Source organism: Balaenoptera physalus, assembly GCF_965194825.1.
Source record: "Balaenoptera physalus genome assembly, chromosome: 14".
Lineage (NCBI taxonomy): Eukaryota > Metazoa > Chordata > Mammalia > Artiodactyla > Balaenopteridae > Balaenoptera > Balaenoptera physalus.
The window spans coordinates 31288025-31301330 of NC_138893.1; the positions used below are offsets into that span (position 1 = coordinate 31288025).

Sequence of the window (13306 nt, forward strand, 5' to 3'; positions counted from 1 at the left end):
TGCATTGAGTTTCCTCCAGCAACATGGAGACCTGAGATTCTGAAGAACCCCCTCCCACCCATTAGACATAGAAATGTGTACATAAAATGTAAGCAGAAAATACCATATACAGATAGGCTGTAAAGAAAGGAAGAGAAACCTCCAGGTACCAGAATTAAAGAGGGCCTTCAAAACCACAGTGATAAACACAGAAGATGAAAACTTGGTGCCCAAGTAAGTAATAGATCCAGATACAGGCTCCACAGCTCAGGGCTGAGGGCAGAACACCGAGATGAGGACAGGGGTCTGGGCCTTGTCTGTGTCCCAAACTGAGACACAGCATAGCATAATAGAGGGACCTCCAAAGGTTGCCCCTCCAACAAAATGTGACTAGAAAATTCCCACCCTAGGAAGTATCAGAGAAATACTGCAATCTGATGAGGCTCTAGGTGGGGGGAAAGTCTCCCCCATCCTCCAAGAAATAAAAACCCCAACGTACAGAGGTGAGGAGTCCAAATTTGTACGTTCCATGTGGTACAGGAATCTCAAGATAAAAATTAATGTTGTAACCGTTCCTAGTAGCTAAAGCAGTGTTACAATGTACTCTCTTGATAACGTTGATGCCGTGGAGAAACAGGCGGGCTCATACGTTGCAGGATTACAGGGGCGCACAGTGATAAAGCTCTACAGAGGGGAATTTGGCACTGCCTAACAACTTTACTCTGCATTTGCCCTTTAACCCAGCAATCCATTTCTAACAACCTATCCCAAAGATACACTGGCAAAAATGCAACGCAATGTAATCACAAGGCTATTGATTTCAGCATTGATCATAACAACTAAATGATGCAAATAACCCAAATGCCCAACACTTAGGGTAGCAGCACAACGCAGTACCAAGCACACTAAAAGGTATGCGTCTTTTGTCTAAGAAAAGAGAAAGCCTGTGTGTGTGGTGGGTGTGGCGGTGGCATAATTTCAAAAGGAAACAGTTGAAGCACAAGCCAAAAACTAATGAAAACGGTTACATTTCTTTAGGAAGGAAGAAACAGAATAGGAAAGGATGGAAGCACTACTTCTGTGGATATATCTATTATATGTAATTAAAATATAATATATATTATGTAACATATATTACATAGTTTTTTTTTTTTTTTTTTACTTTAGAACCTTTTAATTTTTTCTTTGTTCAGAAAAGAAGAAACAAGGGGCTTCCCTGGTGGCGCAGTGGTTGAGAATCTGCCTGCCAATGCAGGGGTTCGAGCCCTGGTCTGGGAGGATCCCACATGCCGCGGAGCAACTAGGCCCATGAGCCACAATTTACTGAGCCTGCACGTCTGGAGCCTGTGCTCCACAACAAGAGAGGCCACGACAGTGAGAGGCCTGCGCACCGCGATGAACAGTGGCCCCCACTTGCCGCAACTAGAGAAAGCCCTCGCACAGAAACGAAGACCCAACACAGCCATAAATAAATAAATTAATAAATAAATAAATAAATAAATAAACCCCAAAAAAAGTTTAAAAAAAAAAAAAAAAGAAGAAACAAATCCTAAAAACTGAAAGCACACTGAAACAAATGAGCCTAAGTGCATATCATGGTGGTGGTACACACATTAGAGGGACAACATTTACTTTGATTGATACTAAAGCACAATGTTTGATTGTACATCCCTAATGGGATATAATCTAAGAACAAAAACAGCAAAAAAAAAAAAAAAAAGAAAGAAAGAAAGAAAATAGAAATCTGAAACTATGTCCAATATCTTATCATATAAATGTTGATATTATTTTGAAACCACTAAAGATATATTCTAGAATAAAATAATTATGTTAATTTAACAGAACCAAGATTTTCATTATAAAAGATATACAAGTATAAAATCAAAGGAGTAAGAAGACTGTGATCCTAATTTTGAATTTAAAATATCAGTATGAATTTATAATTTTTCTCTTTAAAAAAACATACGTTTTAGCTCTCTTTACCAAAAAGCCTGAAACAATTACAATCCACTAGTAGTGAGCACACCAGGTACCCAGATTGTGGCGTCTGAGTACCACACCCCAAAAGAACCCAGTCTCATTGGAAAAATGGCTGATTTCAGAAATGAGTAGCATGATATTGTGATTTATAGTAAGAAACACATACTGTCTCATCCCCATTCCTGGCACAGAGCTCCTAAAATCCTTAGAATTTCCTAAGTGATAAGAATTATAAAGGTGGCAGGAGTATCGTTTGTTATTCTTAACAAACCCCTTTCAAACCCACCTGAGCTTATGTTAATGAGGTGATTTTCTGAAAGCCCCTAGATAACCACCAGATAGTGGCTTGTCGCCAGAGGAACTATCCATGTGACTAGATAGAGCACTGGAACTTTCAGCTTCACCCCAACCTCTGGACATTGAATTGGACCCAATGGCCAATCATGCCTACAATATGAAGGCTCCATTAAAAATCTCTAAAAGTACAGGGTTTGGTGAGTGTCTTGGTTGGTGAACACATGGAGGTGCTGGGGAGGGGGGCGGTGGCATGCCTGTGTAAAGAGGACATGGAGGACTTCCCTGGTGGTCCACAGGGTAAGACTCTGCGCTCCCAATGCAGGGGGCCCGGGTTCGATCCCTGGTCAGGGAACTAGATCCCGCATGCATGCTGCAACTAAGAGTTCGCATGCCGCAACGAAGATCCCGTGTGCCGCTACCAAGAGCCAGTGCAGCCTAAATAAATAAATAAATAAATATTTTTAAAAAGAGGACATGGAATCTCCACACCCCTTCCCCCATATCTTGCCCTATGCAACTCGTTCATCCGGCTATGCCTGAATTGCATCCTTTACAATAAACAGATAAACATAAATGTTTCCCTGAGTCCTATGAACCATTCTAGTAAATACTGAACATGAGGAGGGGTGATGGGAACCTCCAGCTTATAGTCAATCAGAAGCACAGGTGACAACCTGGACTTGCAATTGCTATCTGAAGTGGGAGAAGAGAGGGTCTTGTGGGATTGAGCCCCTGGGAGATCTGATGCTATCTCCAGGTAGATAGTGTCAAAATTGAATTAAATTGTAGGACACTCCAATGGTGTCCACAGAGAATTGGAGAATTGCTTGATGTGGGAAAAACTCACACATTTGCTGTCCAGAAGTGAAGTATTGCGAGCAGAGTGGTGAGCACAACAGAGAAAAGGAGATTTTTCCCTTCAGGTAGGAAATATACAAGATGAGTCTGGGACACTTTGTTGTGCCAGAAATAAAAGAAGTGACAAAAGACTACTGAAGCTGTGTCAAAGAACATAAGAACTAACTCAAGGAGCTATAAAAAAAAAAAAAAAAGACTGGCTAAAAAAACCCAAAAACCTCATTGGTCACCTTTGTGGGATACTGGTACATCAAACCATTATTCTGAAAATTGGTATATAAAAAGAAAATATTAGAAAATCACCATTGTGTGACCTAAAATGAAATACAGGCACACCTCAGAGATATTGCAGGTTTAGTTCCAGACCACCACAATAAAGCAAATATTCCAATAAAGTAAGGCACATGAATTTTTTGGTTTCCCAGTACATGTAAAAGTTATATTTACTGTTGTCTATTAAGTGTGCAACAGTATTATATCTAAAAAACAAGGTACATACTTAAATTACAAAACAACAAAAAATTACAATAGTAACATCAAAGATCACAGATCACCATAACAAATATAATAATGAAAAAGTTGCAAATATCGTGAAAATTACCAAAATGTGACACAGAGACTCAAAGTGAGCAAATGCTGTTTGAAAAATGGCGCCAGTAGACTTGCTCAATGCAGGGTTGCCAAAAACTTCAGTTTGTAAATATGCAATATCTGCAAAGCATAATAAAGCCAAGCACAAGAAAACGAGGTATGCCTGTGATGGATCTAGACAAATATCATCAGTGAATAATAAAAGCATTAAGTGAGTGCACCCATGTTCATAGCAGTAGTATTCACAATAGCCAAAATCAACCCAAGTGTCCATAAACAGGTGAACGGATAGACAAAACGTGGCCATCTATACAATGGAATAGTATTCAGCCATATAAAGGAATGAAATTCTGACACATGCTACAACACAGATGAACCTTGGGGACATTATGGTAAGGGAAATAAGCCAGCCACAAAAGGACAAATACTGTATGATTCCACTTGTATGAGGTACCTAGAAGAGGGAAATTCATAGAGACAGAAAGGAGAACGGTAGTTGCCAGGAGCCGGAGGGGAGGAGAAATGGGGAGTTATTGTTTAATGAGTAAAGAGTTTCAGTTTCAGATGATGAAAAATTTCTGGAAATGGATAGTGGCAATCGTTATATAACACTGCAGATCTGCTTAATGCCGCAGAACGATGCACTTTAAAATAGTTAAAATGACAGGTTTTATGTTATATATATTTTACAATTTTTTTAAAAAGCATTACGAGGACTTCCCTGATTGCACAGTGGTTAAGAATCCGCCTGCCAATGCAGGGGACAGGGGTTCGAACCCTGGTCCAGGAAGATCCCACATGCCGTGGAGCAACTAAGCCCATGAGCCACAACTACTGATCCCATGTGCTGCAACTACTGAGCCTGCGTGCTGCAACTACTGAAGCCCGCTCACCTAGAGCCTGTGCTCTGCAATAACAGAAGCCACCACAATGAGAAGAACACGCGCCGCAATGAAGAGCAGCCTTCGCTCGCCGCCACTAGAGAAAGCCCGTGCACAGCAGTGAAGACCCAATGCAGCCAAAAGTTAAAATTAAAATTTAAAAAATAAAATAAAAAAACTTTAAAAAGTTAAAAAAAAAAAAAAGGCACTATGTGCAAGGTTTTATGGAGAACTTCATAACGAGAGACTTAGCTGCTACTATCTGAACCTGATCAATCTTAGTATCAATAAAACCATGGGACACCAGATATTTCTGTGCCTCTTGATGTGATGCAATCAGTACACAGAAACATCTCTGAAGGGTTACTACACAAAAAGTCCTGAATTTCAAATGCTCACTGAATTTAAACACAAGTTTATAATACCTCAGGGAATAAAAGAACAAATTATAGGACACCAAGTGAAAGCAACAAGCAAAATCCAGGCCATAGGGCATTTTATGTTTTCTTCAAAATATAACTGTATATGCAAACCACATTTGGCCACTTACTCAAACAAACCATCTGTAAAAAGATTTTGGGGACAACTGAGGAAATTTAAGTATGGAAGGGATATGTGATCATATTAAGAAATTATTGCTAATTTTGTTTGCTGATAATGGCATAGTGGTTATATTAAGGGGAAAAATTTCTTGTCAGCTAAAGTATTTCTAAGTGGTGAGACATGACATCTGGGATTTTCTATAAAATATTCCACAATAATAATAACAATAGTAATAATAGTAATAATGAGAGGGTTCGATGAAATAACATTGCCAAAATGTTATTGTTACTGCTGGCTATGTGTAATGTTTTAATGACCTCATAGTTTAAAAGAAGGATAAAATACTGAGAAACTTTGTTATTTGTTAATAGAAGTATGCATGTTAAAATGTTAAGGGTAGCCACTAAACAAATAGAAATAACCCATATCACTTCCAAATCTTGATTAATCCAATGAGGGGTAGTTAGGGAAAGTATTCAGAAGTAAACCCAGGTAAACCAAAATCTCAAGGAACTGGGAAGGGATTGTTCTATATACAAACTGCGATAAAATAATATTTCCACAAGTCAAGAAATAATTCACAAAGAACTGAGCAGGCCTTTTCTCTGATGACGCCTCTCTAACCGTGGGTCATGAGGGGCCCCTGAAATCATGGATTAGAATTTTGTGCTTACACTAAAATCAGCATGTCCCAATCAGTCACTAATGGACCCCTGCCTGCCAGAACCGCCCAGAGCTCCCAGCTGGACTTGGCCAAATCACTGTCAGGCATGTTCTGGCACACCAAAGTACTTTTCCCTTATGGGTTGTACATATGGTGACCCATATGGCAACTCTACAGCTTCAGTCTTACTATCTTCACTTCACAGAGGAGAAAACTGAGGCATAATGTGGGACAGCATTTGTCCACGGTGACATAGCTAGGAGGTGGTGAAGTTAGAATTCATCTGATTGAACAGTCAAAAGAGTACGAATGGATGTTGAGAAGCCCAGGTCTGTCCAACAAACCCAACCCTGAAGGTGAAAGCTTAATAGTGAGAAAGAAAACGGCGTGACGAGACTGTAAGAGCTTCTATATTTGGGCCGCACGAGCCTGTGTGGAATAGGAATGGTGCTTTGCTGGTGCAAATTACAAAATAAGGACTGGGCGATAGAAACTGGCCCTGCCGTGGTTTTTCAGCACATCTGGGTCTGGCCCAGAGGCGCTAAGATATACAGAGAAACGGAGTATATGACAGAACCGGTGAAGCACACACCTGGACGCATCTTGTGCTGCGACTGTGGTGCCCGGATTAGTCCAAATCCTGCCAGTATCTGTGTGGCTTGTCTGCGAAGTAAAGCAGATATCAGCCAAGGCATTCCTAAACAAGTCTCTCTATCTTTCTGCAAACAATGCCAAAGATATTTCCAGCCACCAGGAACTTGGGTACAATGTGCCTTAGAATCCAGGGAACTTCTTGCTTTGTGTTTGAAAAAAATCAAAGCCCCTCTGAGTAAGGTACGTCCTGTAGATGCAAGCTTTGTTTGGACTGAGCCCCATTCTAAGAGACTTAAAGTTAAACTAACTATTCAGAAAGAGGTGATGAATGGTGCTATCCTTCAGCAAGTGTTTGTGGTGGATTATGTTGTTCAGCCCCAGATGTGTGGAGATTGCCATAGAGTGGAAGCTAAGGATTTCTGGAAGGCTGTGGTTCAAGTCAGGCAAAAGAGTTTGCACAAAAAAACTTTCTACTATCTGGAACAGCTGATTTTGAAATATGGCATGCACCAGAATACACTTCGTATCAAAGAGATTCATGATGGTCTGGATTTCTATTATTCCTGAAAACAACATGCTCAGAAGATGGCAGAATTTCTTCAGTGTACTGTTCCCACTAGATACAAAGCCTCACAGAGACTGCTCTCTCAGGATATCCATAGTAACACATACAATTACAACAGCACTTTTTCTGTGGAAATTGTTCCAATATGCAAGGATAATGTTGTTTGTCTGTCTCCAAAACTGGCACAAAGCCTGGGAAACATGAACCAGATTTGTGTGTGTATTCGTGTAACCAGCGTCATCCATCTCACAGATCCAAATACCCTACAAGTTGCAGATATTGATGGGAACACTTTCTGGAGTCACCCTTTCAATAGTTTATGCCATCCCAAACAGCTAGAGGAGTTTATTGTTATGGAATGCAGCATAGTCCGAGATCTAAAACACAGTACAGGTGCTGGAATGGTATCAAAAAAGCTTACCCGGGCTTCCCTGGTGGCGCAGCGGTTGAGACTCTGCCTGCTAATGCAGGGGACACGGGTTCGAGCCCTGGTCTGGGAGGATCTCACATGCCGCAGAGCAACTAGGCCCGTGAGCCACAACTACTGAGCCTGCGCGTCTGGAGCCTGTGCTCCGCAACAAGAGAGGCCGCGACAGTGAGAGGCCCGCGCACCGCGATGAAGAGTGGCCCCCACTTGCCGCAACTAGAGAAAGCCCTAGCACAGAAACGAAGACCCAACATAGCAATCAATCAATAAATAAATAAAATAAATAAATCTTTAAAAAAAAAAAAAAGCATACCCTCGGGGAAGTCTGGGTACAGAAAACATCTGAAATGAATATGGATAAACAGTATTTTTGTCGCACTCATTTGGGACATCTTCTAAATCCTGGAGACCTGGTGTTGGGGTTTGATCTGGCCAACTGTAACTTAAATGATGAACATGTCAACAAAATGAAATCAGATAGAGTCCTCGATGTGGTGTTAATCAAGAAGAGCTATGACCGTACCAAACGTCAGTGTCTTAGAAACTGGAAACGGAAAGAGCTTGCAGGAGATAGAGGAAACATGGATACAGATGATGAAAGGCAATACCAAGATTTCCTTGAAGATCTTGAAGAAAATGAGGCAATTAGAAAAAATGTGCATATTTATAGAGATTCAACCATTCCTGTGGAAAGTGACACAGATGATGAAGGAGATGATGAAGGAGCACCTCGAATTAGTCTGGCTGAGATACTTGAAGACCTTCACATTTCCCAAGATGCTACTGGTGAAGAAGGTGAATCGATGATGACCTAATGAGATCATGTTGTAGATGGTTTCCACATCCATAGGCCCAGAATGTTGGACAAAATAATTTTTACTGTCTATTCTGTCTATGCCTTCATATTGAGAGCAGAGAAATTTAGTTTTAAACCTGAATAAATATGACTATTTTGATTGCTCACTCGAAGCACTGAAAAAGATTGATGGTTTGGAAGTTTTAGATAAAAAAAATTATGCAGAATGTAATTATTACTGATATTTAGGCCATTTTACATATGGAATTTTATCAGCTTGCTTTTTTATGAGGCACTAGTATTTTCACATACTATAGCTCTGGGTTTAAAAGCTCACAAGTTGTGATTCCTTGGAGGTTACCTAAATCTTCAAGCAGAAAACAAGCTTTTAGATTCTTTTTATATTGATTGCTTTAGTAGAAGAGCATATGAAGAATCATTTTTAACATGAACTTGCCATGCACTTAGTCCAATTTAGATCATTTTTATGTCCTTGGGATAGAAAACTTGGGGTTCAGTTTATCATTGGACATTCACTAGGAAAGTTATCTTTTTTATTCGTAATATTTACATCTTCAAAAGCTGTTAAGCTGGGAATTATCTTAATTTTCATTGCAGAAGAAAGTATATTTAAAATATTTGTAGATTTGTAGCAAACAGTATTTAAAGGTTAAATAACAATTTGTACCTTTGTCGTTTTGGCTTGTGCCAGCAGCTTAGTGAAGTAGCTGTTTATGTCATAAAAATGTCTTCCTATCACTTCAGGGATTTTGCTTTTAAATTTTTGGTTTACAAATTTAGAAGGAATTCTCTCTTTATAAGTTTCTATCACTGAACACATCACCATCAAAAAGAATATTAGAATCCAGCATATAGATGATGAAGTAATAAATGTGATCTTCATGCTTTATAAAACCATGAATCAGATTTGAATGAGGAATGCCTTCCACATCCTTGAAGGAAAAGCATTGGCTTGGGTTTTAAAGTGTTCTGAAAATGAAGTATTAAGAACCTATTTCTGTAAGCAAGATCAGAGTTACTAAGCATGCCAGAACTAAGAGCTAATTCATAAATTCTATATATACCACTAAATAAGGAAATTGAGTAAGTACTGAATGGAACATTTTCCCTTTTTTAAGATCAGACTCCCTAATTCTGAAGTTTTGAATAAAGGCCTGTGCTTTCTAAAGTGAAAAAAAAATTAACAAAGAGGCATGGTGTAGGTGGTGCAATTTGAGTTTATAATATCAAAGCTGTAGAGTATTTTGTTGTTTCACAAATTCTCACTGACGACGTAGAGATGGGGAAACTTCAGTACCCAGACATGTGCTGGATACCTACATAGATGCTTCAATTCATTCTCAGAAGAAGATGGGATAAAAGTTATGAACAATATATATATATATACTTTATATATATATAAAACACTATTCTGGATAATCATCTGATTAAGAAGTTGTAGGGAAAATTCTTACATTAGAAGGGAGAGTAATTTTTAGGCACTGATGCCAGGAAATATCTGGGAGTTGGGACTTTTTAATGGGACCAACCATCCCAATTTGCCTGAGAGTCAGTGGGTTCCAGGCAATTGAGGACGAGTTGGTTGCTCTACTGGTGGCCTTGACTTCAAATGCATAATACAACTGACTCTGTCAGACAATATTTGATGTGGATACAAGCCAAACTTAGGAATGAAACTAAAACCCATTTCCACCAAACACACTTGCCCACCTCTGCAGAGAGAATTCTGGGATGAATGACATTTTAAAAGTATAATGAATAAGTCACTCTTGAAACTGAGGTCTTCCCCAAAAACTGTGGGTTGGAGCCTCCCAGTGTCCCCAAGGACTATTTTTAATGGAAGAAAACTTCTGGAGTTTAAAGTCAGGCTTAACGTACCACTTTCACTTTGCTTCCCTGATCATGCTTATAATTAAGAGAAAAAATTTACAGAAGGACTGGCAACTTACATCCTTATACTCACTGGTCCATCCCATGAATTAAGACCAAGCCTCAGCAAATGTGCTGAGTGAGGAAGAACAATTACCAAGTTCATGGCTCCAGGTTCTGTTTACTCTGATATTGTCCAGGATAATCATTTATTTCCTGCTGCCTTCTAAGTTTTATGAAGCTGTTCAGAAAAGTTTCAGCCATGCTTTATGGCTGTGTGAACTGCCCGTGTCTCCATTTCACAACTTGATTCATTCTGATTAAATTGTTCAACTGTTAATGAGTTTTAGATTGCAGGATGGAGAGGCAAACAATTCAGAACATTAAGGCAGTAAAATATCTTAATATTTCACAAGTTCTCTCTGAAAACATAAAACAAAAGGCTCATTTCTGGAAGGAGAGACTGTAATAATTACTCTCTGTAAAAATAAATGTGCTTGGCTCCCTATACATTATCCAGGCATCTGTGTATTCACACTCACATGTAGGGAGCCAGATGGTACATGGAAATCTCATAAATATCCATAGAAATTCTGATATTTTCAAGCCAATTGCAACAGACGAGATAAACATTTTGACATATTATTCCAAAGAATTTCTGGGGCTAGACAAAAAATTGATTCCTACTCAGCTTACTTCACAGTCTGATGAGTTTTGCGATCTGGAGGCAATGGTGCAGGGTGAGGTGCTGAACGGTCTCAGGTACCGAGGGCTTTGGAGACGGATGGGAATTATGAATCTGGTGACCAAACACTGCTCTTCAAGCAGTTCAATACCCCTCCCTCTCCCTCCTCGCACCTCCTGTGGGTTCCTGGCCCACCATCTGCTTCTCCTGTGATGCAGTATTGGTTTTGACAGTAACTGAGTAAAGATGCATGCACTGGCCTCCCCCTTTGAACATTTTTCCTTGGAACTGCCCCCTTCTGGTGACTGCCCCCCACACCCCACCGGGAGAAGAAACGTAGAGCAGGTAGAGGCTACCAAAATGCTGAGGGTAGTGAGGCCTTGCCTTGGTCGCTTAAGCTCCGGAAAATTCAATTGTTTCATTTGTGAAATGGAAATTAAAACACATTATCAGCCTAAAGGCAAAAGCTCACATGGATTTCTTCATTCCTTCCAGCCCGGAAGCCACACCTGTAATATACACAAGACCTCATTTCAAACCAACTTTTGAGTGGAGAAGCTCTTCAAGCTCAGGAAGAGAAGAGGAATTTGCATTTGGCCATGAAGACTCAAAAGGTCTCTGCACACATTTCTTAAGGGAAGGACATTTAGGAACCTGGAAAAGCTTATGCCATATAATCGCAGAATGTGAGGAGGAAGGCATCTCTGAGGCCGGCAAGGCCAAGGATACCATTTTGCAGATGAGAAAACTGAGGCCAGAGAAATCAAATGAGTCACCTGAATCTGGGACTAGCCAAGACAGATGCACCATTAAGGAACAGCTGTAGAGAGATGGAGCTCATAGCCAGATGCTCAGCCAGAGTGCTCTAGCTTCATCCAGTCCCCGCTGATCAGGTGGGCATTACTAACAGCATTTGACAAGTGAGAAATATTACTGGATTACTTCCCTTAGGCCACAATCCTAGGAAATGGCAGAACTGAGACTAGAACTCAGGTTTTCTGGCTTCAGAGACAATGCTTACTCTACTCTGAGTCATCTTATGGAGAGAAAATTGTGCAAAGGAGGGTGTGAAGTGAAGAATATGCAGAGGAAGACACCTCGGTGCATTCAGGTTTTGTTTCCATCACCACAGTCATTTGGGGCTGGTGGGACTCTACCTCTGTATTTCCCCTTCTTAAGACTCCCCTATTCCATCCCCGAAGAAAAAAACCCTACCTGACATGAGTTTTTAAATTAAATTAATATAAATCAGTGTTGTGTTAAGAATTTGAAAGGTCTCTATACTTAAAGTTAAATAAATTATAGTTAAAGCAAAGCTTAAAAAAAAAGAATTTGAAAGGTCTGGAAGCACCCTGAGTTTGCCCAAACCCGCTTTGGAAGTGGTGATAACAGCAGTGAAAGGCAGAGCAACTATTGAGTGAACTGCCATGGAGTCAGCAGCCAGGCCCCCAAATCTGAATTGGGACCCGAGTTATTGGGGTCTGCCTGCCAGCCTCCTGCATGCAGCAAAATGGCAACTGTCTGCTTTGCTATGTTCTCTACTGCCTCTCCATCAGCTGCAGCCTTCGATGGGCGCCAACTGCATTTCATCCATCACAAGTCCTCTTTGAGATATTTTCATTGTCTCTAGAAAGGACCTCAAATGCTTTTTAAAATCATGCTAACTGCCCAACACTCCGTAATGCATAATATTGCATTACCTTGCATTACATCAAATGTATAACATCACAACCTCTGACGGCATCTGTCCTGCCCTGAATTCTCAAGCATTCTTGGCCTTTGGGTTCAAAGTCATCTGACCCATGGTAGCCTACGGCTCACGGCATGCCATGCCCAACCACAGAATTCTCCCCCTGGCGGCATCCAAGATGGCAGACAGGGCAGCTTCAGAGATGTCTCAGGGACTGGGCTTTCAAAGGGACATCTCAGTTAAGAAAATACGAATAACAACAAACCAACCCAAGGGCTGTATATAATTGTAGATACCCATTTCACCATAAATAAACAGTAAAATGGAAGAAGTAAAATGGTTATGAGATATGTTCCCTTCATGCAGTGTCTGTGTGCTCCTGGAAATCTTTTTTTTTTTTTCTTATTCCAGTAAAGTACAAGATATCGCAATAGCAACATAAACACCGTATTATCTACTAGTTACTATAGCAACTGCTATTCATGTAATTTGCTCATGCCTAAATTAAAGCTGCCTAGGGTAGCTTTAACTTGCATCTCTCACATATGACTTTTTTGTCGGTGTTTTTCTTTAATGAGAATTGTGTCTCTCAAATTGTAGGCAGCATGCTGTACCACTCTACCTTACTTGGAGCTGACTTTTGCCATTACCTGACTTTGTTTCCCCTATTACTTTTAGGTATTCATCAAAGAGAGAACATGCTCTCTTAATGGTATATATATTCCGTGAGAGTGGAGGAGGGGGTATGAAGGAGAAACAAGTTTTCCATCCGAAAAGAACATAAGCATCTGCCCCGCAGTGAACTTCACTGCTCTTGAACTCGTCAATTCTTTTCTACCTCTTCATTCAACACAATGCGAAAGGCA

General features: G+C 40.2%; 1 protein-coding gene across 1 annotated transcript; it reads left to right on the forward strand.

Moving 5' to 3' along the window:
- Window positions 1-6145: 6145 nt before the first annotated feature.
- LOC309642614 (60S ribosomal export protein NMD3-like) lies at window positions 6146-10025 on the forward strand. Its single transcript, XM_082424356.1, is given in 3 exon segments — window positions 6146-6951; window positions 6955-7368; window positions 7688-10025. Coding segments are annotated over 3 exon segments (1635 nt in total). The 5' UTR covers window positions 6146-6237; the 3' UTR covers window positions 8195-10025.
- Window positions 10026-13306: the final 3281 nt, after the last annotated feature.